The sequence below is a fragment of the Chaetodon auriga genome, chromosome 7 (assembly GCF_051107435.1).
Source record: "Chaetodon auriga isolate fChaAug3 chromosome 7, fChaAug3.hap1, whole genome shotgun sequence".
Classification (NCBI taxonomy): domain Eukaryota; kingdom Metazoa; phylum Chordata; class Actinopteri; order Chaetodontiformes; family Chaetodontidae; genus Chaetodon; species Chaetodon auriga.
This window is the reverse complement of record NC_135080.1, coordinates 16,044,284-16,069,698: the sequence shown is the minus strand read 5'-3', so window position 1 is coordinate 16,069,698 and position 25,415 is coordinate 16,044,284. Positions and strand designations below refer to the sequence as shown.

The window sequence follows — 25,415 nt, the reverse complement described above, 5'->3', positions numbered from 1 at the left end:
CAGGGCCCTCTCTCTGAGCACACCTCACCACCAACCCCCAAGCCCTCACCAAAACCCTATACCCAGCCCTGGGGGCCTTATAGCCCCCCACCGCCGCCGCCAGCCCACCACAGCTTGGTCTTGCTTCACCTCCCTTTTTTCACTTCCCACAAGTAGTGTAGTTTTTTTTTTTTTTTCCAGCAGCCAGAATGACAATAATCACTGAGAGAAAGACAGAAAAAGAGAACGAGACAGAAAGACAGGAGGAGAAGCTTGGAGGAGAATGAGAGCAGACACTCTAACCTGAAACCTGCCTCTGGTTCAATGTGGACGCATTCACTGTCTCCCTGTCTGGACAGCATTTGGCCTAGAGGCGCTGCCACACACATACACACAGGCCTGCAGGGAATGAGCGCACACACACACACACACACACATACACTCTGCAAAGCCACGAGCATACTCTCGCTCTCAAACAGAAGACATAGAGCTTCAGCACCTGGCTAAGAGACCGGGGCCATCTCCACCACAGTATAAACACACTTAGATGGGTAACATCACAAACACAACTCTGCCGCAGTTACGTCGTAAACACCCGCCGACACCAGATCAAACCGCCACTCCTCCGATGTTTAAGAAGCTCGTTTGTCTCCTGCCGGCCTGAAGAGACTCTTCATTTACTTAATATGTGTTAGCACTTGAGAGAGAGAAAGAGAGGGGAGTGCTGCTGGGGTCGCGCCCCCTGCTTGGATGGATGGGGGTCTTCCCGTCAAGGAGAAGGAGAGAGACAGCGCTCCTGTCAAACAAACAGAAATTTAATACGTCGCCTTCTATCAGGATGTCCACAGTGTGTACATACTCTCTTCGGCTTGATTATGAATAACCCCCTCTATCTTATAAACAAGTGGAGTGAAGGAATTCATCAGGGATAGAGAGGTAAGGGTGTGAAGACGGTGGAATGTTCTCTCCTCCAACGAGAGCCTGCTGTCGTGTCTCTGTGCGGAGGGGATGATGGAGGAGGGGACAGGCTCAAGAGGGAACAAAAACAAAACAGAAGGTGGATGAGAGATTTGGAAGAAATGGGAGGAAGAACGTAAATAGAGGTGCTACGAGTGAAGAAGCCACAGCGGCAAGACGGGCGGGCAAAGGGGATGAAAAAAGAAGAGGAAGGACAGAGGAGATGAGAAAGAAAGTATAGGGAAGGAAGAGAGGGCTTGTCCTGGGCAGGGAAAGGGCACTCAGGGTGGGGCTGTGTGAGCTTCACAGTGCTTTGCTGCATGGTTTGGAGTTGGCAGCCAGCATGTGGGTTAACAGGATCGGAATGCTTCTTCAGGGGCAGCGTAATCAGCACCAACTTCCTCTGATTCAGAAACCGTAGGCCTCGCTCTCCGCCTCTTTTGTTTCAGCCGGGGCTCCGCTGACAGCACGGAGGAAGCAGCCGTCTGACGGTCAGGGGAGATGTTGAATGTGTTTAAACACCATACCCGGCGAGGGAGAGAAAGAGAAAGAAGCGGACAAAATGTGTTGCCACAAAAGCGTCCTTGTGTTGATGTGCGCTCGTGCCATCTGTGCACATAGATGCACAAACTTGTTTGTGTGTCTTGGCGGTGTTTTGCACCCACATTGCTGGCCTCTCCCAGTGGAAAACACGCAAGACATGAGCGAAAGAGGTTATGTGAGGGATACTGTGCACACTAGCTCCGTGCTTTGTCATCTCCAGCTGCCCGCCTGAGACTTTTGTCTTTGTTAAATGTTGTGTGACAATGAGATTTTCCAAAGTGCCATCTAGATAAAGAAGTGGATAGAGAGAGGGGGGTGGAGGGGGAGGAGGGGGGAGGCTCCAGTAAGAGCCGAGATGGTCTGGTCATAGTCCAGCGGCCCTTCATCACTGCTGCAGCTCCAGATATATCTCCTCTCTGTCTCTGAAGCACTGACGCACACACCTTCATCACTCTGTCTTTCTCTCTCGCCCTCGCAAAAACTCACACACACACCCGACACGCACACTTCTACAACTGCACCCAATCTCAATACACACACAAACACACCTCTATTCCATCAGCGCAGCACTAGATCCTCAATCGATCCTCACCACACCCCAGCCCCCAGCAGACACCTGCAGGTGATTGATCCCCAAATCAGTCCCTCACAACCTCACTGCCGTAAAAACCATAACAACCCATCATAAAAGCTGATTTATCTTCACCTAGCCCTGGGCCTCACAGTTAGAATATTAACCCAAAAGTGTATGACACCAGAATGATTGGTTTGGAATTGAATAAACCTTGGGAGTATTGACGCACATGTCTGATGGTTCATATCAAGTCTGACTACTGAAATGTGCCAAGTGAGATTGCTTTATCTCAGGAATGGGCCTGCTGCAGTCGTACACACATATATGGAGAAGTTTTGTTGGGGTGCTTGTATCCGTTCTTGTATTTAGAAGCCTGTGGGCAGCAGGGATGGGAGATCGTTCAATATCAGTACTTCTCGACAAAACATGCTGGGATGAAATAAAAGTGGTTAAATGAGTTCTGCTTTTACATATATGAGTCATTTTCTTCATGTAGTGCATCACTGCAAAACACAGCGCGTTGCTTTGAGCGTCAGTTTGATTATTTCACGTCATTTTGCACATATTTGAAATCTTGTACACATTTTCCATATCTTTATTTAGCAAATATCAATAAATTTGTACATTTTGTGACAATGTTTTCATCCGTATCACCTAGCTCTAGTATGCACAACTAGTAAAATGTGACAAATTATAGGAGGATAATTTTTTTATTTAAAATATTAAACAGTTCCTACGCAGGAAAAGTTCTTTTTAAGTAGAAATAAAAAACATATCATACGATACAGTCATGAATTCATTGTGAAGTCTCCATAGTAATATGTATTTTGTTTGTTTTTCTTTTGTTGTTGAGTGTTTTTGTGTTTTCGTGTGTGTCTGTGCATTATTCCATGTGTGTGTTCCTGTAGGAAATAGTGCCCAAGCCGCATTTTAATGAGAGCGTTGGTCTGAAAGCCAGAGGCATGGTGTACTGGCAGCAGCATCAGCATGTGCCCTGTACTCAGCAGTGCAACAAGCTCCCGGGTTAAATATAATCCCAGCCTAACTCAGGGGCCTCTTTGATGCTACTGAAAGCCAGTGAAGCCTTTAATGGGAGCCACTCCGTGTCCCTGTGTTATGTGTGAGCTGCTCAGCTTTCCTTCGTTTTAGGGTTGTTGCAACTGATTTGTTGTTTTCCGAGTTCATTCTGACTTTAATCACGTCCACATACACTGAGCTGACCTGTGCAGGGTAACAAATTCCAGTTTGTGTGTGTGTGTGTGTGTGTGTGTGTGTGTGTGTGTGTATGACGGACACACCGAACGCACTTCCACAATCTGCTTATGCTTTGCACTCACTCAAGAACATTTTCTCACTTTCTCACATTTCAGTTTTGACCACTTGTAAATTTTGGATAAGAAATGCCCATTAGTCCCACTTGTCATGTTTCTCTGTTTTCTCTCCTCAGTACAACAATATAAGCCTTTCTCTCTGCTTTGCAAAAAAAAAAAATGAAACACTCGATAAAAGTAAATACACCAAAGGGTCTGTGTATCTGTGAGCCATCAGCTGTCAGGTGTCTGTTTCTCCACCTGCCTCACCGTCGGACAAATGGTCTTTTTCACCAAATTCATTGCTCTGTCTGAGAATTATTCACTGGTTTTCAGTTGGATCAAGCTTAGTTTAATTATGAATAAAACACTGTAAAAGACAGTTACAGCTGTATTCTTCACCTGCATTTTCACCCTGCATTAATATCACATCAGTTGCAGACTCTGTTTTTTCTAGGGTGGCTGTACAACATTTAACTGACATGGCAGCATTGTCTCCTGTCACACACGACGTGTATTACATCTATCTGATATCTGCCAGCATTAAAATATTAGCCTTCCAATTGGACACGGTATATGAAAAGCAGATTGTGGTAGTGCTGCAGCAGAGCGCTGGCTTTAAACGTGAGAAGAGAGCTCAATAAATGTAATGAATGTGTGACACTTGAACATCTGAAGTGCCGTGTTCAGTTCCATACCGCTTTACCTCTTGTACATAAAAAGCTCTTTTAAAGATGATATCTATGAGCGTTTTAGAGCCGATTTGTTCACCCTGCGGCGACCGGCAACATGCTCTAATTACCTCCCCCCTTTCTCCGCTGGGCTGGAGTGGGGTGGATTGGGTTGTTTAAGTTTCCACTCTGTCCCATGCGTATAGGAGCTGTGTGCCCTCTGAATTTATGCTTGAAAAAACGTGACCTTTGACTCTTGTGCGGCTTTATCGCACCCCGTAGCCCACATACAGTGTGGCCCTGTGTGCTGAGGCTCAGCGGAGGAAGTGTCTGTGATTATCACAGCCTGTACTACTTTCTGTACATCGCTGCCGCCCCCCCCATCCTCACCTCTCTCCCCTCCCTCCGCCCTCTCGAAGACCCCCAACTCGCCGTAGCCACATTCCAGGCACTGCTCCTCTCAACAACAGCGCACATCAGGCTGCTTAAAAGCAATTATCTTTAAATTAACTACTGAACGTTGCATAATAACCGCTCTCTATTTTTACATTCACCCCCTCCTCGTGATGGCCAAATCATCTTTAATAGGAGGTTGCACTGCCCCTTTTTAAACCAGTGAGCTTGTCTTGTTGGAGTGCCTGGTCAGGTTGTGCCATTCCTGCTGTCAGTGTTGATTTTAGCACAGGACACAATATCTCCCATTCACACTACAGCACCATTAAATATCACATTCATTCTAATTATATATCACGGTGGAGATTTTAGTGTATATATTGGCCTGTGCGTGTGCACCTTTTGATCCAACACAGATCACCTCACAGATTTTGGAACCTTGTGGAGGTTCTGTTATTTTAATACTTTCATATGTAAATCATTTGAGTGCATTTCTCTCTTTGCTGGTCTGCAGCTCAGATGAGCAAATGCATTTTAACGATGAAAAAGAACAATCTCACTTTTGTCAGAGGCCTCTCTCACACCCTCCTCCTCTGAACTGGTAAATGAGATGAGATCATTTATGTCTTCTCATAAATCCTCTCCATCCAGCATCATGTCCTGTGATGGCCCTGCCTCGTTCCAATATTGACACTTGCCTCTATAAAAGTGATGAAACAAATATGTGTGCCCTCGTGGATTATTTCACCCCACTGGAAAGAAAAAAAAAAAAAAAACATCTAAAAGAAGAACCTTGATTTTAGGTTAGTCAAATAAAGGATTTGTTAATATAGACGTGCATATGTACTGTGGCCGACCTGTCACTGCAGCCAAGCTGTCAAAGACAGAGCAGACAGTGCCAAAACAAAATTACCGGGTGCTAATTCAGCAAACACGCAGGGCCTGTTCCTCACAGGCCACAGAATTTGTCAAGAAATCATCCCTCTCTCTTTCTCTCTCTGTCGGAATGCCTGGCTGACCCCCGGCAAATGAAAATAATCCAAAGTAATTAGAAGTGAGCTGGTCTGGTCCTGAGAGCCCCCGGGCGGCCGGGTAAACATGGCGGAGGGGCCGGGAGGGGCCAGTGGAGGGTGGGGTGGGGGAGGAAGGGGTGGAGGGTGGCGCTGACCTTGTCCACATAAAGCAGTGATTTATGAAGTGCAGGGCACAGCAGCAGGGCTTCTGTCTTCTCCCGCAGAACCAAATTACTGAGGTGGAGATTAACACGCCGCTCACAACGGGCCTACTTCCAGGCCCAAGGAAATTTTTTATTTACATTTTCCCCTTTCATTTCCGCTGCTCTGTTTTAATGGTAATTGGGCTATATGGACACCAGCTCTATCCTTCAATATAGGGACTTCAAGCTGCACAGTCAGTGTATTGTGCGCTAATCTTGGCTGACGGATGTGTTAATTAAAGAAAAAGTTGCATAGTGTTGCGCAAACTTTCGGCTAACCGTTCGTTTGAGCTTTAAATGAGCTTTTACCACTTGATTGAGTCGCCACACATTAAAGCAAAATAGGTGAGTGTGTGTACACAGAGCCATGATGGAGGCTTAATGCAGCTTTTCGCCAGTGTCAATGGGAGGTCTCGCCGTGAATGGTAGAACTATTTCATGTGGATTTGGCTGCGATATTTTCTTTCTCTCCTCTCTTTCTTTCTTCCTTTTTTTTTTCTCTTTTACTTCTTTTCCGCTCTCCTGGAGGATGTGCTGGAATGCACCACGCAGGCCTACACAGTGTTTCCATGTGGCCCCTCGGCTGCGGCGGCGCAGGCTCTGCTGCTCGCTGGCTGGAGTCAGTTTGCAACCCACACGGGAATCCCCCTCTTCCCCGGCGCTGTCCCATCTGACTTCACACAATTCCCAATCACTTTTTTTTTTTTAATCTGTATGTATGTACTAAAAAATATTGCTGCAAAGTTATTCAAATGATTAAAAAAGGGAACGGGCCAGTGTTACGCCCATGAAGCTGAGCCTTAGATCAAGTAAAATATGAAGCTATTTGATCATAAAAATTCCCTACATTCACTTATGAATCTTTTTTTTTTCGTGACTGAACTCCTAAAACAAACAACAAAGCCGCAAGCGAAATAAGCATGAGCCCCCTTTCAAGAATTTCACAGCACTTTAAAGTCCGAGCGCTAAACATTACGCGTATGCTGTATGTTTTAAGAGTCCTTTAAATAGGTATGAAATGCTGTGTGGCATGATATAGTCGGAACTAACATACCCTGAAGCATGCATGTGTTCGGTTTGTAATTTGTTGATAAACAGCTTTTCCGCACCAGCGTTTAGCCGCTATGTCAGAATCATTATGACAAAGGCATGGCATAATTCAGATAAAACACATCTATTTCATCTCAGCACATCAGAATAGCGTTTGCGGCGGATTGGTGAAATAAATAGAAATTAGAGCCGTGCCTTGCAAATCACTCTGGTGGTTTATTAACAAATGAACAAGTGTTTTAAAGTCGCCCCCGTCGGTCTTTTCAGTGGAGATTCAAGAGCTTTATAGCCCCTCGTTCAGGTGATTACACACCCAAGCCCATACAGCTGAATCTTTCATGTCCCATCGAGCAATTTGACGCCTTAATGTGGATGTTTGGTGCTGCACTTTACGCGCAGAAGAAATGACCCCCAACTTATAATAAGTCAAAAAAAAAAAAAAAAAAAAGATTGATTGATAGAGCAGACTGTTACAAACTGAGATATGAGCTGCAGTGCTTTCAACATGAAGTTAAATCCACGGCTCTGAAATAAAGGCCAACACGTGATCCATAAAGGAAAGTTGGATTGATTTTTTTTTTCTTTCTTTTTTTTTTGGGCAGTGGTGCTCAATTTACTCAAAATATGCCAATAATATGCCATAAAACTTAGAAAACAGAGTATCTCGCTTACATTTCTGCAGATTAAATAGTCCAGATGTCTCACCACTGTCATAAACGGACATTTTAATCACCAAATGATATGTCACACATGCGCGTAGTCTTGATCTGAATGGGATTCTTTTACGCAGCATTTGCTGATTAGAAGAAAATCAAGATGAAGGTTAGAAAAACTCACTTCTCAGCAACAACTATCATATTGTCTCCTGAAGTGTTCAAATATCCATTCAGAAATGTTTTTAAAAGTTCACTTCAGTTGAGCACGCCATCTCCTGACAGGGGGGAGAAGTGCAACATCCACTCTCGTTGCCAGGCTTAGGGGGTCCTGTTACTGTTAACCCAATTTACCCCCGGTGATACCACAAAACCCCGCGTGTTTATCCTCCTTTTTCAGACATTTCCTCCTTTTCAGAAACGAGCTCAGGCCCCTTCTCTCTATCAGGATCCTCGATCAGACCCGGAGAGGCCGCGAAGCAATCACTTTCCCAGATTACTTGTATTTAATACACAATGCATCATAAAACAAATCCCTCATCCTGACAGGAAGAAAATAGAACAGCTCATTCGACTTGAGCTTTCCCAATTTATGGCTAAATTAAAAAGGGTTCCAACAATGGACAAGTCGAGGAGAGGCAGGAAATCAATGACCGGGCGGACCGGGGTCTCTCCTCGGTTCTCAAGGAGCGCTAGACGGTGGGAATCGGTGGCGGGGTCCTGCCTTATTTACACATGATTTTTTCCTGTCCTTCCTGCACATTTGCTCCGCGATTTCGTAAAACAATAGGCATTATCTGGGATGGAAGGTCAATGTCACAGTGTGAGGCGTTATCCATCATCATCTGCTCTCATCAGCCAAAGCCCTGTCCTCTGCAGCTTTATGAGCTGCCTAATAAACTCCGCTCTCTGACAACCAGGACGTTTCTTTATTATTCTCGACCCTTGTCTGTTCATTCACATCCTCGGCTTCGGCTTTGAAACCTTTACATTTGGATGAAACTGGATGAAATAAAATGAATGCAACGTTTTCTGCCTTCTTTTCATTGCAGTAAAGCAGGTGCACAGAGGCCAGAGCTCAAAGTGAATGCTCAAGAATAAAACTACTAGTTTTTAATTTCGAGATTGGTTCAACCGACTTGAGCTCTTGTTCTTTTTCTTGACCAAAGCTCGTTTTACGATCATTTTTTTTTTTAAATCACTCATACTCTGCTGACTTTGTGTGTGCGTAATTGTGATGGGGGGATTTGGGGAGGAGAGCGCACAGGTAGATCCAGTGTTAGCACCCAACGACCTTACAGCATGTTATGTTCAAGGCAGGGGAAAGCAGGTGATTAGGTCAGTGTTTCCCAAATTGTGGCACAGAGACTTCCAGTGGTCCTCACGGAGTTTCCTGGAGGTCCCCAGGAGGAACACTTGAGCCTAGTTGTTACATTACTGCCTCAGCACAAGTACAGAATAAGGAACCTATTTTCATTCTTTTCTCACTTTTCTTACTGTTGTTACTCTCGCATCCAGACATGAATGCTACTCAAAACTAAATCATAACCTCGAGGTAAATAAGAGTGCGGATCCTCAGGTTAATAATGTCGTAAAATGGTCCATGAAGCGTCGCGGTGTGTTGTGGAAAAGTTTGCTTACACGTGGATAATGATCCGCGCTTTGATGCTTATGTTGGTTCATTAAAGTGCGCTGCCTGTGTGTGCAGTTCATCCCTTTAGAAGCCCCATCCCGACCTCTCCCTGACCCCGCTCACCCTCTCCAACCCCGGGCCCCTGTCACTTTAAAATTTACTGCGGTGAGGAGTCCCTTCCGACCGGGGACAGGGGCAAAGACAGTCCCGTGTTTTGAGTCTCGTCTTTCTTGGCTTTTGGGATGGACGCGCTGGATCCGTCTGCGTGAGACAGCGCGTAAAAAAGAAACATCACACAAACCGTCCGGGACGCGCGAAGTGAGGGGGCGATGCTTGAAGCCAACACCCCCCACACACCACCAACCCTTGAATCTCTCTGCTATCATATAGACGACACATCCCGAGTGGCTGAGGAGGGGGGGAGAGGAAGAGAAAAATGAAAAGTTGAATGGCTACTAGAGGACACCTGGGTGCGTCAGGACAGGACAGGAGGGGTGACAAGAGAGGAGCGGACGAGCCAAGCGAAGCGCGCACAGTGAAAAGTTGGGAGCAAGTTGATGTACCGGAGGTGATGTTAGTTCCGAGCCGCGATGTCTGTAGGACAGTGAGGGGAAACCGACCGGGTGAGCGGTGTCTGTGAGACAATATAGTGAGAGGATTTACATTTACCGACGGTGCGCCGTCTGACGGACAGTCGCACCGGCGAGGAGTCGACTCGTCCTGCGGCTCTGAGACCAGAAGAGACGCCGACAAAAAAACAACAGAACACTGTTTTGTTTTTGTTTTTTAAGTGCCAAAAATCTGGACAGCGCGCCGCAACAAAGGCTATTTGTAGTTTTATTGTTTATTTGACGGCCGAGTTTTGATCGTTTGCAGGTTTTTTTTTAAAAAACCCGGACTTTTCATCACTTTTCCTCAGTTAGCGCCGCGGTTCTTATCCCAGGAGGTTTAAAGTGTGGCGCGACTGTGCAAAAGAGTTTCAACGGTAAGAGAAAACAGACTCAAGGAATTAGAACAAAACGGCCTTTTTTTATGAAGCGACTTGCATTGAGAGCAAAATAAATAAAACAAATGTGCTTGTTCAGTCTGTTGTGAAGTGGCCCAAGTTTGACGGTTAAATTCATAAAAGGCTGGAGAGTATTTTTGCAGCATGAATGGGCAGAGTGTTAGTGCAGACAAAGGGCTCTATGCAAGCTAAATATTTATTCAGGGGCAGGTTGTACAAAGGCAGAAAGACAGATTTGTGACCCCGAGACAGACAGAGAGAGAGAGTCCGTTTTGCATCCCAACAATCGGCGATGTCTTCCTAACTCTTATCGCTCGCGGTTTCCTGCAATTGATTTGTTCCCTTGTAAAGTTTACAGCTGCTCTATAATAAATATGAACACATTAAAACGACGTTATGCTGATTACGGTTCGTTGAGAGAAATGCTGCGTGAATATTATTGTAGCTAAACGGCAGAAGTCCAGAGATCTTATGATTTGCATGATAATTCAGTTCATTGTATTTATTGTTATTTTGCTCTTCAGAGCTCGAAGAGGGTCGATGGTGTGCAGGAGAGAAACACAATTGTTTTCTTCGTTTATTATTATTATTATTATTATTATTATTATTATTATTATTATTATTATACCATTACTGTTGTTGTTCTTAAATCGTGTTGTCAATATTATTTAAATTCCCTTTTCTAAATACAAACTGTTAAAATCAGTGTATTTTGCTAAATTAATCGATGAAACTACGTTTTCAAACGAAACGAATTCAAACGTCAGCTGAAGTCGGTTGGTATATATTTTAAAATTCGTTTTTATCAACGAAATAACAGCAGATCGATCAGCCAGAATTTGTTGCAGTCTCGTTGTATTTTTTTTCCTAATGTTTTAATTTAATTGATTTATATTTATGGTCTCGTATGTGTACTGATTTACTGTTGTTGAAAAACATTGTAATGTAATTTACATTTTTTTATTGCCGCAGTGGAAATGACATAATTCCTTGAGAGCTCCCTCAAGGGTGAAAAAAAAATGTCATACATATATAATTCATTTTATTTTGTTTTATTACATTTATTGCTATTATTCTGTGGTAACATGAATTTCCTTAGAAATGACTGAAACAATAATTACAAATATGCACACGAGCATTTTTATATTACAAAGGAATTTTTAAATGATTAGCATATACTTTGCTTGTACTCAACTGTAATTGTGTGTGTGTGTGTGTGTGTGTGTGTGTGTGTGTGTGTGTCTATTACGCCACAGACCAGCTCCTAACATGTGGGAGGTATGTGGTTAGTCAGTGTTTGGACACAGTAACCTGGACTGATACTGATCAAAGTCTGATCTCTCTCTCTCTCTCTCTCTCTCTCTCTCTCTCTCTCTCTCTCTCTCTCTCTGCAGATCTTGGACGGGTCAGGCCATGTAAAATTCTGCGTGGATGCCAGCAAGCCAGATATCGGGAGCTGGCTGAAGCACATCCAGTTTGCCCCTGCGGCCAAGCAGCATAACCTGACAGCGTGCCAGATAGATGATCAGGTACGTGGAGACACTCGCAGCCTGCCTGGCAGAACAACCTCAACGAAGTACAAGACGAACATGATCTGAAGAAAAGAAAAAGAAAAAAAAAACATGTGGATGACTTGATTTTGAACTCCCAAATGGTGATGTGTCCTCTGAATCTCGCTGTCTAGCTGGATGAATCAAGTGCAACTCACGCACAGCTTCAATGCCAGAAGGCTTCCCTGTATTTTCCGATGGCTGTCCTGTCTGCGCGCTGTTGTGTTAAAAGGTGTTATTGTGATCCAAGTCAGATAGTCCCATGAGCGGCTGGCCCACCCTGCCTTCAATTCACACACACACACACACACACACACACACACACACACACACACAGAGCTCTCCCCCATGCTGCACCGCAGAGACTCCTCGCTATCTGTGTGTGTTTTCTTTCTGTAATTGTGCTCTGGCTTCTGCCGTGCGAGGACCACAGGGCAGGATCAGAGGCGGCCCGCCGTGATGATAGTTCCGCACACTTCCCAGTCACGCTTGCGATATAAACTCCTAGATATGCCAGGAATGTCACAGTCCTTTTGCTGCTCACCTGGCTGTAGAGAGGTGCGTGCTATACACATGGGGGTCTGTTCACCTCAGTAATCCCATGGCCAGACACCCCTCCTACACAGACGCACGCAGCAAGGCAGCGAGACAAGAGGCTAAACTCTATTTGACACGAGTATGGAGCATACCAAGGCTTGACCCGAATAAAAAAACATAATGTAGCCTACATTTTTGTCATCACTTCTCACTGGTGGTTCATCTCGATTACTTCTTGAGTGTCACCCATAGAAATATCAGAAAAATATCAGGAGTATTTAATAACTCAAACCAAATGCTTTTCAATCAGATAAAAGTTTGATGTGATTGGCCCCGCAATGATGGCTTTAAAGTGAAAAACTTCTCGGGAACAAGCCTCCTGCTCTTCCTTCACACGCCTGCGTCATTCTCACCCTTCCTGCACTCTCAGTTAAAGAGGGAAGAGGTTGAGAGAGAGCAGAGCAGGCGCCCGTTTTGTGAACAGAACGGGAAAGAAGAAGACAAGAGGCTTTCCAAAAGCACTTACCCCGCTCTCTTTTAAAAGAGAAAGAGAGACAAACAAGCAGAGAGAGCTTTCCCCCGAGCTGCCCTCTCCGCGAGGTGTGACTCGCTGTCAACACTGTGGTTCTGCTCGGGTGGCTGTGTAAGGCTCCGACAGGTCACGGACATGGCTATGATGAGGTGATTGTTAAGTATTACACACTGTCACAACACAGCACAATGTGCCGTCTTTAAGCCTTCCGGCCAACATTGGTGTTTTTGAAAACACACTGTAGCGTCTCACAATGCCTGTCTGTATGTTTAAAATGAATAGACTAAAAGGGGGTGGTCTTGTAAAGCTGCTGTCAGTTTTTGGTAGTGTGTGTGTGAGTGTGTGTGAGTGTGTGCGAGTGTGTGCTTCTGAGGGTTTTTTGTCTCCATGTGTGCACAGACTTTTATGTGCATTGACATGTTGTGAGTGTGTGAAGTGTTTTACATTGTGTCTGTGGAGTGTGTGCACACACCTGTAACTGCCTGTGTTTCTACATGCATGCGCGTGTGTGTGTGTGTGTGTGTGTGTGTGTGCGTGTGTGTGTGTGTGTGCGTGCGTGCGTGCGTGCGTGCGTGCGTGCGTGCACACTCTGCAGGACTGTGAATTGTTCATTGTGGTTCAGATGACTCCCCATGCTCCTCATTCCGAGCTGCAAACATTAAAACTTACACTACCTGATTCCAACAGGTTTTTTTTTCACTGCCACAGAGAAGTGCTGAGTCTAAACCCAGCCTAAAACCACATATTACACACTCACCACACAACGAGTAGCATCACCAGATTTCCACAGAAGGGCCTGACCGAGCTACCCAGCGCATACGTTACTTGTTCTTCCCTCTGCGCCAAATTCAAAGGAATCTTCCCACCATCAGCAGAGATGACTGTTTTATTTTAAGGCATGTCATGCAGGCACAGCAGTGTCCAGGTGTTTTGGTCGCTGTTTGGTCCTGGCTCTTTTCGAGCGCCAATTTAGCCCTGCCAGCGCGAGAGTTAAACTGGCCTCTCTCCTCTTATTCCTGACCCAGTTCTGTTTATCATAAAACTTTATGACCAATCTCAGGAGGGTGAGGGAGCGACAGAGAAACGAAGGAGTGAGGAGAGAGAGAGAGGGAGAGGGAGAGAGAGAGAGAGAGAGAGAGAGGGAAAAAAGCCTGTTTTGTCTTAGTGGAGAAATTGCTCGGGATCCCACTTCTCTTTTTCCTCTCTCTCACAATTCATTTTATTCTCCTCAGCTCTGCCACAGTGGCGTAAAAGATCTGTACTACAAACACATCTGCAGAGGAACAGATTCTGCAAATATTAACAAAAAGAACGTCAGACCATATTTATTATATCAGAAGAAAATGTATTCTCATTTAATCTGTCTTAGGGAAGTTACATTTTTTTAGCATTATATCGGCTTTTCAGCATGTTGAGTCAATTTTCCACAGTCATTGCAAATTAAATTGATACACTGTATAATGACAGAGGACGACAATCTTCTCACATACCTGACATTTAATGACGGAATGAATAAATGAAATTAAAAAAAAGCTAATTAGAAAAAAAACAGTTATTTTCAGAGTGACTTAAATGGCTCTTAAACTCTGTGTGACTGTAGATGTGCAGTCATTTAATTTCAACGGGACTCACGTTCTAGATTACAATCGTTTTTTTCTAATACTAGAATGAGCTGCACAGTCAGTATTTTCGCTAATTTAACAAAGACAGCCTTTATTTTTATGAGCACTCTGTTTTACTGCTTTATGCATTTGACACTGCAGAGGGGAGAGCAACAGGAAACAATGGAGAGGAAGGAGATGGCAGGTGTCGCAGTTTGTGAGTCACGCTGCAATCTGTGATTAATTCAACTTGCTGTGACTCGTATAGGTTTGAATCCAGTCTTTTACGAATAAAAAAAAGCCCTCTGAAGATATCTGAAAGTATATTTTTTGTTGTTTTTGATTTTGTTTTCAATTAAAGATTAAGAGAAAATAATTCATGATGAAGCATTGTGGCTAAGCTATTTTGTAATTAGATCTTGTAACTTTGGCTTGCGACCCGCTGTTTGTGTTCAGCATTGGCCTTTTAACCATCCATGCCACAATGCTCCATCTCTCCTGATGTCCTCATTTGTTTGCCAGTGCGCTGAGCAACACGGCCCGAGCGCTACTTGCATAGATCCGTCCATGATCGGCGTGTTTTGTCGTTAAGATAATTAGGGCAATTAGTGCTTGAAAACCCTCCACTGCGCTCCTCACTCTGCTGATTCAATTGAAAGGAAAATAGATTAAAAGTGTAATTAACATCATCCAACGAGGCCCTGAAGAGCCTTTCATAAGACAGTGCAGAGGGATATGAGCGTTAATCTCATTCGCTTTATTGATTCTCACTCAGTATTGAGCGGGATGAAGTGGCTGAGGGTCATATTAGCAAAACACTGACAGTCATTCATTATGTAAATAAACTGGTGGTGAAATCATGAAGGGACTGTAGTGCACTGAGATAACAGCTCAAAGCGCATTCAGTTATGAGAAACAGGCAAGAAACCACTGTAGAAAGAGTTCCGATTCATATTAAAGATTGCACATGTAAAAACAGTAAATGCACAGGATGCCACTTATTGAGGCCTTAGAAGACTAAGACACCTAAAAATTCATTCTGGAGATGCGAAGTCTCCACCTGACATCGAAGATTTGTCGCTCACGAGATGCCAGAAAGTTCCTGCTTCTTCATAAGGTCACTTTCCCACAGCTGACTCAGTCGAACATGAGCATAACCCCATGTTGGCTTCCTTACATGTTCATCCAATTTGCTGGAAGCAGCTGCACGTTGTGCGCTCATGCTCCTTGCTGCTATCTAAGTCACGAAACGGTTTTGTGCCGCGGCCAAATGATGGTGACTGCCAAACACACTGTACATGTTGCATGACCCCGATAGCTACAGGGAGGTCGCAACATCATGTGGACACGCTTGTTGCTGTCATGCTACTGCTGAGCAAGCACACGCAAACAATGTAGAGGTTGTTCTTCTTACATTTGATGTAACCTTGTGGTTTCTTTGCCTAGTTTTGTATATAAGAAGCGGTCTTATATCTTTTTAATCTTTTATAATCATTGCAGTATAAACCTTGGTTGTGGCTCTGGGTTTTCAGACGTTAAGGTTGCTTGACATGTGAAGTTTTTGCACTGAGAGCAGCACCCAGACTGAGAGTTTATTGTGGCAGGACAGCGTCGGTGAATGGCATACCTGTCGAATGAGCTCTGTGTGAGCGAGGAGTCAGCCAACAGGGTGTGACCGGGGAAAATGTGACTGTGTTTACTCTGCTAATGACTAATGGTGTCAAGGTAACAAAGTAGTCCGATTATAGCCTCTGATCCTCTCGTGGTTGTAACCTTTGGCAGAGAGAGAGAGAGAGAAAGATAGTGACTCAGTAAAGGAACATATAGAGGGAGAAATAACACACACACACACATATTTTTTGAGAGAGAGAGAGAGAGGGAGAGAGAGAGAGAGAAGGAGAAAATCGTTGATCTGCAGGTCTTAGACAATAAGACTCGGTCAGTGAGGGGATAGTTTTCTTGGATACTGCTGCAGCCTGAGCAGAGCAGACTAAAGCCATTGCATAAATGTGAAAACTTGCAGACCCAAGTCAAGCTCGTGTGTAATGCCAAAGAAATGAAGCAAAAGTCTTCAGTGCTGCGTTTCTTTGCAGTACGAGTAAGAAACGACCTTGATGCTGAGGCGGCCGGCTTTCTCAGTGTGAACTCACACACCCTGGTTATCTTATCTACAGAAGAGCCTGTTGTTTTAAGCCACTGTTAAAGACCGCTGGCGGTCGGTGTGTGCACGTGCATGATTGTCAGTGTGTCCGTGACATGCAAAGGACCCCTCGCATTAAACATTGCATCCTCTGTTCTGGAGCGGGACCCTGCCTTGTTTGTTGGTGTGTGTTTTTTCTGTTTATCTGCGCGGCCCTCGGGGGGAAGGGGTGGAGCTGTCAGGGGGGAATTCCCCTCATATTCGTAATCACCCTCCTGCTCCTGCTCGTGTGGGCACTTGGGCCAGCCCAAAACACACCTTCTCGTACAGAGGAACAGAGCTGCAGAAATGTTTACTGATCCCTAACAGAGGGAGGTCAGAGGTCAGGCTCGGACTTATGGACAGCACAGCAAAGTGGATGCCTGCTGCTGACTCACCTGGGTCTCCCTCGCTGTGTGACTCTGAATTATCTCCTGTTATTTGTGAAACATCCTGAAATTATAGACTCATAGTTGCATTTTACCATGAACTTGCGCTGTTGTATTTATGGACAAAGTGGTTTCGACAGTGTCCATTAATTTTTATGTTCCGAGGCCTCAGTCCACGCCCTGGTAGCTTTCCAAAGAGCCTCCCTCCTCCGCCTCGATATCAGTCTCTCGGAGCGGAATCCCTGCAGACTCCCATGTCTGCTTGAACTGCTGTGTGATTGTCTCTAAATCACAGAGGTGACAGACACAGGAAAGAGCGTGTCTGTTTGTGTCTGTGTACATGTAAGCTCTGTGAAGTCCCGTCTGTGCTCAGGTGTGTGTGTTTATGGGGTTAGAGAGGTTAGAGGAGGGTATGTCAGGGATCAAAGCTCCTGTTGGGACCCTTTCAGTTCACTTTTCATCATTTTTTCTTAGAAACAATGCGAGTGCAGCCCTGCTTTCGCTGATCAGGCCTGAATTTCTCTTAAACCAGACATCAAAACTGCCAAAAAAAAAATAAAAAAAGGTTGGCCAACTTCTTCATGGACCTCAGCGGTTAAATTAATGCAAATGAAAAGATTTAAAATTGAAATGCTACAAAAATGAAACAAGAATATTTTCTGGAATTAAATGTGGTGGTTAATATGTAATGCATCTCTCCTGGTCCGGATAACTGTAATGACTCTGGTTTAGCCCTGTAATGGGAGTCAGACTTGTCGTGCCTGTCACCCTCCCGCCGACTCACTTGACCGGCTTAGATTTTTTTTCTTAATGCCTGAATTTAAATCATACTTTCATGCTACCACAAAGCTCCATCAGTTACTGTGCACCGATCACTCCTCTGTTATTGACATGCAAGAGCTGTGCCGCGGGCAGGCCCTGGTTTTTTACTTACTTGAACTCCCTTTTACTCCAGTGGCTCTCAGAACTTCCTGTGCTCCTCTGAGTCACAGTGGGGCCCAGAAACCTGTAGTATCACATTTAGTATTATAGCATTTGCCAGAAATCAGAACAATGACACAAACAATTATAGCACTGAATACATCACGATCTTTATTGTGACTAAGATATTTATCACAACTCTGTGTGGAGCCAGTGTGGCTCTCGTCTCTAGTGCTCGCCAGGAATTCCGTCCGTGAGCGGTGTACCTGTGACCCGTGACTTCCCAGAAGCCCCCCCCCCCCCACTTGCATTTCTAATAAATTCCCCCTCAATCATTGTCACGTCGACGCAGCAGAGGAAGGTAATATGTTAAACCTCCAAAGCATGCCAAAAATAACGCCATGTCTGATTGTTTTGCAGAGAAAGGCTATTGTGTGTCCACGGGAAGCACCACAGTCTCAGGGTCTCTCAGCTGATTCTTTAAAATGACGGACCCCCTCCTAACAGACATATGTTCAGCGGGGACATGCTTTGATAATCCCTATGTATTTAAGACTAAAGGGATGCAATGAAATCCCAACCCCAGCTCGCACTGGTTAGAAATGCAGAGAAATAAGTGGACCTAGACTGAATTGTGCTCATTAAATGAGCACCTAGAAGTGGTGTTAGTCCTTAATTGATCTCACTGTTTGGAAGTTTCATCCATCACTGAGTTACTCAATTAACAGAGTGCAGTTTTTAACAGCTTGCTTATTTTTACACTTTATCACCACACATTAGTAAACTTGCCGTCCACATTTGTTTTCCACTTCTTGCCTACTACAAGCATTACTGAAGAATCCAGGGTGTGTGTGTGTGTGTGTGTGTGTGTGTGTGAGTGAGTGAGTGAGTATACAGTATTTATAAGACAGTATATTTATTCTGCAGGGTGGTTGTTTGAGCTTTAATTTAGTTTTCAGAAAGACAGATGTCTTAAATGGTGATTAATTACCAGTTAATGAGTGTATGTGTGTGTTTTCATGTATATGTCTCCTCTGTGTGTGAGGTGGTGGCAGTGCAAATATGACAAGCATGTACACATTGTGCAGCCGATTTGCATGTGTCTGTGTGCACCGAGAGCTACTCTAAGTGATTTAAAAAACTGATAGCTTAGCCCACATAGCAGTTCAGTTGTGAGGAAAAAAATGCAGTAAAAATAAACGCAGTTGCAACGTCCTCACAGGACACCAAAAAAAGGCAAATTCAGCACAGCAAAGTATGTTGATCCCCACAGCTTTGTTTGACCTTTGCAATTAAGCTGTGATGTAAAAGCACGTTGTAAATCTCAATCCTCCTGTGCGTTGCAGATCTTCTACAAAGTCACCAGAGAGATTTTCCCCGGTGAAGAGCTGCTACTTTTCATGAAGGCTGAAGAGTATTCATGTGACACCATGGCTCCTGATATTCATGGTCTGTACCACACACACGCACACACAAACACACATTTCTGTCAATTTCCAACTCTTGAATGACACATATACCTCTCCTAAATGCTTAAAATGCTAATGTTTCTGCCTCCTGCCATGCAGAGGAGAGGCAGTACCGCTGTGAGGACTGTAACCAGCACTTTGAGTCCCGCAACCAGCTGCTGGACCACCAGAAACAGCCATGTGGGATGCCCCCCTCCTCCTTCCTTAACCCAGGTTCGGCTTTTATTTTAAATAAGTGGGCTATTTTCATGCCATTGTAAACAGTGTGCGCTGAAGAGTGACAAGAGGGATGTTTAGCTGGACTGGGAGAGTATGACACTAATGATGTAATGGCTGTGTTTCCCAGCAGAGCCACTGAAAATGAGATCATACAATAATGTGCTTTGGAAAGAAGGATCCACAAACTGAAACATGTTCTATTTTTGTTTCACGCAAGCTATATATATTCAAATTCAGTGTAACTTGTACAAGACTGGACCACAGACTCAGTAATCGGCAGTGCAAATCATTATATTTTCCCCACATGATCCATGTGCTGTATGTAATGGAGTAGCTCAAAGACTGCAAACATACCTCAATACTGCACAGCTCTCCAACTTGCTGTAACACCCAAACATCATTCCAATATAATTTCCATTTGAAGTTAACCAACATATTTTTGAATACTTCTGGTATAGACATGGCAGGGTTTTTTTTTTTTTTTTTTTGAACCGTTGAACGGTTCAGGATTCATTTACACACTCTTCTTCCTTTTCTGATGTATCCAGGAGGGGACAGTGACCTGAAGGCCCAGGAACCTCAAGACCTGCTACCCCTGAACATGTCTCATGGTCTGCACGAGTGTAAGGAGTGTGACCAGGTCTTCCCTGATGTCCAGAGGTGAGTGACACGCTCAGATCAGCCATTTGTTTCGGGATATATTTGTCTGATTTTCATTGTCAACAATACACATGTAGAGCTGTCAGGCTGCCAACAAACTTGTAAACCCTTGTTGTTTTCTGCTCTGTGTTTCCTGCAGTCTGGAGGCCCACACTCTGTCCCACTCTGAGGAGAGGGAATATAAGTGTGACCAGTGTCCCAAGGCCTTCAACTGGAAATCAAACCTGATCCGACATCAGATGTCGCACGACAGTGGCAAGCACTATGAATGTGAAAACTGCTCAAAGGTAAAGTGATGCCTTTTGGAGGGGACATTGAATTAATGAGCATTTTTATGTCCATGTCTGCTTTTTTATTGCAGATTATTTATTACTCCCATGTTTGTAGAAGCAGATAGTAACTCCCCCGTGCGTCTGTGTGGTTGCTTCCCCCAGCAGGTGTTCACAGACCCCAGTAACCTGCAGAGGCACATCCGCTCACAGCACGTCGGGGCGCGGGCCCACGCCTGCTCTGACTGCGGCAAGACGTTCGCAACGTCTTCTGGCCTCAAGCAGCATAAGCACATCCACAGCAGTGTCAAGCCCTTCATGTGTAAGTCACTAAGACCCTACCTATGTAAGTCTCCTCAGTACGTTACAATAATAATAATAATAACAATAATAGTAGTAATATGCTTGCCTTTTATAGAAAAACTGTGATATTATTGCAAATATATATATTTATCCTTCTTCAGCTTCTTCTTAAGAGTCACTCATATAATGTTCTACAGGAATTACACATGGGATTAAATAGTAGTGTGTTTAGAGTGGCAGCCCAATTTCTTTTAAGACAAGAGTCATGCAGTTACATCTTTATCAGCACTCTCACACACTGCCTGATGTGATAATAGCAGCATTTAAACTAGCATGCAATTTGACTCATTCCCACTTGGACTAACCTTACGGTCGCCTCTCACAGCTTCACCTTCTGTTGATGCTACAGCTAACAGGCTTTTTATTTCTCAGTTGCTTCTCTCTCTCTCTCTCTCTCTCTCTCTCTCACAGACACACACACACACACACACACCCCTTTTGTCCCTGCTCTTCAGTAAACGCTAACTTCTGCAAGACCCAAACACTTTGTGACCTTTCACACTTTCACCACCTCACTGCGCAGATCTGATCTCCTTCCCCTAAAGCATTCTGACCTTCACCCTTTGCCCCGTCTCTCTTTCCCTGACCCTGCACACCAACCCACTCACATATGAACACACACACAGAAAGCTGTCCGCACACCAAATACACACTTTTTCTCCTCCTCAAACAAACATGCATTAACACACTCACACATACATACATATACATAGGGTGCCTGCATCTCCGCTGCAGACCTCTGACTCCCCTCTTTCCTCCTCTCTCCCTCCGCCACATGCACCATTCCTCACAAATAGCAACCACATGTACAGCCCTCTTCCTTGTGCTCCCTCTGAATAGGAGTCCATTTGCTGTAATCAGCAGAAAATATGCAGGTTTAAAAACAACTAATGGCTGTGTAAAAAAGACAAAGCAGCTTCAAAACATGACGGCAGCTCGGGAGAGACCGTGTGTGTGTCCCAAGTGCTTGTCTGTGCGGGTGCTCTTGAAGGGCATTGATGTGTTTTGGGCAGTGCTGTGCTGTATGGACACATGATGCTGTTTGTATGTTAGTGCACGCGATGTGTCGAGGATGTGTGTGTGTGCATGCGTGTGTGTGTCAGAGCTTCTCTATTAAAGCGAACCACTCAGGCCTGCTGGGTTGTTCATTTAAACACCCTGCTAGCCACTTTTTTAGCCACCGCTGTCCTCTCAGGAATGTGTTTATAATATTTTGTTTCAGTTTATTAAGAGCTGACGAGTCCACGCGTGTAGTGAATCAGATCTCACATTCAGTGTGTCATGCGTGTGTGTTGTTAGTCTATAAATGTCACAGCTACATGATTTATGGTGCATGGCTTTTTCTTGTCGTTTGCTTGGGCCATGTGGCTATACTTGTAAAACCACACACACAAAGAGAGAGTAATAGAAGCAGCTACCCTTATACACAGAGAGTAGAAAGATTTAACGACTCTTATTTACTATTAGAAATTATTAATTCATTGTGTCGGTGGTACAATCTTTTTTTTTCCACAAAATTAATTACCCAAGTAGACATATTTCCTACCTCACTGTGAATGCCCGTGGCCTAAACTCAAACAGATTCATCTAAATCAATTGAAAGGTATTCAGATGCAGTTTCCAAATTTCTTCATCTGCTCTCAAGACACATTCGCAACTTCCAGAGAGGAGCCATCATGTGCAAAATCAAAGGAATCAGGCAATCTTCTTTGTTTCCCAGATGTTTTCACAATGTTTTCAACTACCTTTCTGTCCTGATTGTATCTGCCAAAGCCAAGCCACAAATATACTTCATTTCAATTTAGTTTTCTCGGTCTATTCATTAAAATAGACTTTTTTTTACAAGATTACATTCACTCTTGGCTCAAGCATTCTCATTTGGCGTTCCTCTGGGGTGTTTATTTAAATCTGTTTCCACAATACTTTTCCCGCTCTTCCCCTCCATCTCCTTAAATTGCCTCTTGTGCACCTTGTGGCTGGAAGGCATCCAAAGTATGCAGAAGTGTAATCACAGTGTGAGCCTAACCACTTCCTTATCCTCGTTTTGAAGATATAGTAACAATGTGAGCAAAATCAATCATCCAGAGCTGCTTCTGACTGCTTTCTGATATTATCGGATGATCAAAGTCTTATTCAAATGTCAGCTGCAGCATAGCTGGTCTGCAAAATATCCTATGGTGTGGGAGGGCCACAGCGAAGTAGAACATCTTCCTCATTTCATAAACTGCATTCTTCACTTTTATTAGAATAGTAAGAGAAAAAAGCATGGGAAAACAATAACTTCTTGGCTACCATCCTCCCTTTGTAAATTCGAACAAGTCCTCCACTGGTAGTAGATAATGTTGACAGACTAATAATGGCAATAGATAATGTCAGACAGTGAGGTTTTGTCTCAGGACCGGGTGTTGCCACTGTACGTCTCTTAGGGTCAGACAGAGTGACACACAGGCACACAAGGGTTGACTGTGGGAAGGTCACTTAGCGCAGGATGACAGGGACCCAGCTATGGGGACATGGTGAGGGGGTGATGGGGGAGGCCCGGAGGGGGAAGAGGGAAGAGGGGCAGTAGAGGACGTGAGACCTGTCCCTGGGAACCGGACTGCAGGATAGGATTCATTCAACTCCGCTTCCTTCACAAACTTAAAATAGAGCCATTGTACTGCATGCGGCTGAGAATGTGTGTGTGTGTGTGTGTATCTGCATGTCTGTATGCCTGTGTGTCTGTGTGTTGTGTTATTCAGTTTCGCTGTTATGTGAATATTTTGTTAATGTGCCTGCATGTCCGTGTGTGTGTCCGTGTGCGATTGTTTATGGACTCCCTGGGAGCGTCCCTGGGAGGACAATGGGGCCCAAGATGCCTGGGAATTTGGTTTGATGTGCAGGTGATGAGTGGCAGCAACTGACTCACACCGTCAGCTAAACAGATTCCCTTACAATGCCAGGATCTGGACACACCTCTCCTCCTTATTTTTGCTGGAAAACTGTTGTCAGAGTATTGATGGGAACACGAGCATATTATTCATACTGTGTTTCCTCTGCCTTAGCCTTAGTCAGCCTGAAGCATGTTAACTAGACATGTCACATCATGTGCTGTTTTTTTGTGTGTGTGTGCAAGTCGGTGTGTGTCGCATACTGATACCTTCTATATCTTGTCTCCTTGTCCCCACAGGTGAGGTATGCCACAAGTCCTACACCCAGTTCTCCAACCTGTGCCGCCACAAACGCATGCACGCTGACTGCCGCACGCAGATCAAGTGCAAGGACTGTGGGCAGATGTTTAGCACCACATCCTCCCTCAACAAACACCGGCGCTTCTGTGAAGGGAAAAACCATTTCACAGCAGGGGGATTGTTCGCACAGGGTATGCCACTCCCTGGCGCCCCTGGCTTGGACAAATCAGCTCTGGCGATGGGTCACAGCAGTGCTGGGCTGGCTGATTACTTTGGGGCTAGCCGGCACCATGGTGGGCTTACCTTCCCTGCTGCTCCAGCGTTTCCCTTCAGCTTCCCTGGCCTGTTCCCCTCTGGACTCTACCACCGGCCACCACTGATTCCTGCCACCTCTCCTGTAAGACAACCAACTCATGCACCTGTTGCTGGGCATGGTGCAGAGCTAAGTAAGAGTCCACTGCTGCCTCCCAGCCCTGGAGGTCTGGAGTCCCAAGAGCTCCTCAAGGCTCTGCGTAAAGATGGTGGTGGTGCACCTGGCAACCTGATACCAGGTTTGGATCCCCAAACCCAGGGCTCCTCGTCTTCCACAAAGCAGCGGAACAAGCAGAGTGATCAGTCTGAGAGCAGCGACCTGGACGATGTCAGCACCCCTAGTGGAAGTGATTTGGAGAGCACATCAGGCTCCGAGCTGGAGAGTGACATGGACAGTGAGAGAGAAAGGGGAGCTGCCCGAGAAAATGGCAAAGGCCCCAAGAGGAAGGCAAGTGATGGAGACCCCCAGAGCCCCAGCCTGACTGGCAGCAGTGCTGCTAAAGACTTTCCGGGCCCTTCCCTCATCCCATCCTCGCTGGACGAGCACACAGCTGTAACAGGGGCTGTAAATGACTCTATTAAGGCCATTGCCTCCATTGCTGAGAAGTACTTTGGCTCCACAGGGCTGGCTGGCCTGCAGGACAAGAAGGTCGGGTCCCTGCCCTACCCCTCCATGTTCCCACTGCCTTTCTTCCCAGCTTTTTCTCCTCCAGTTTACCCTTTCCCAGACAGGGACCTCCGACCTCCAGGCCTGAAGGGTGAGCCACAGTCTCCAGCAGATGATTCCAAGAAGGCCCAGGGCAAATCTTCATCCGAGTCACCGTTTGACCTCACTACTAAGCGAAAGGAGGAGAAGTCTGTCTCGATTGCCTCCACCAAGGCAGAGGCCTCCCACTCCACTGGTCAGGATCAACCGCTAGACCTGAGCCTGGGGACCAGGGGCCGTGGACGCAATCCAAGAGAGGAGGAGATGAAGAATAACCAGGGGTATGAGGAGGAGAAGGCAGTGGTGGAGATCCCAAAAGCTGACACTTCCTTACAACATGCCAGGCCAACCCCTTTCTTCATGGATCCCATCTACAGGTATTGTTATTCCCAGTAGCTTACTTAACCATAAGTCAAGTCACCTATGCAGTTTTACATGATGTAAACAATACAGCATAGCTAAACTGCTCTTACATGTTATATCATGCAAGAGTGTATAATTGCAAATTGTAATTTTTTGTAACAGTGAATGTCAGTGTGCCAGTCCTTGCTGC

The 25,415-nt window shown here is 45.1% G+C and overlaps 1 protein-coding gene across 13 annotated transcripts in view; it reads left to right on the top strand.

The window, feature by feature from the left end:
• The window catches only part of mecom (MDS1 and EVI1 complex locus), a 129,108-nt gene that overhangs the window by 90,051 nt on the left and 13,642 nt on the right, over positions 1-25,415 (top strand). For 4 of the 13 annotated variants that reach the window (XM_076734236.1, XM_076734234.1, XM_076734228.1 and 1 more), the window contains exons 3-9: positions 11,380-11,514; positions 19,041-19,143; positions 19,263-19,376; positions 19,931-20,042; positions 20,182-20,329; positions 20,477-20,657; positions 23,844-25,239. In XM_076734236.1, the coding sequence (XP_076590351.1) occupies positions 11,380-11,514; positions 19,041-19,143; positions 19,263-19,376; positions 19,931-20,042; positions 20,182-20,329; positions 20,477-20,657; positions 23,844-25,239 (2,189 nt within the window). Of the gene's footprint in view, positions 1-9,211; positions 9,965-11,379; positions 11,515-19,040; positions 19,144-19,262; positions 19,377-19,930; positions 20,043-20,181; positions 20,330-20,476; positions 20,658-23,843; positions 25,240-25,415 lie in introns of those variants that run through there. The other 9 variants (XM_076734237.1, XM_076734238.1, XM_076734232.1 and 6 more) reach the window with 4 other exon arrangements.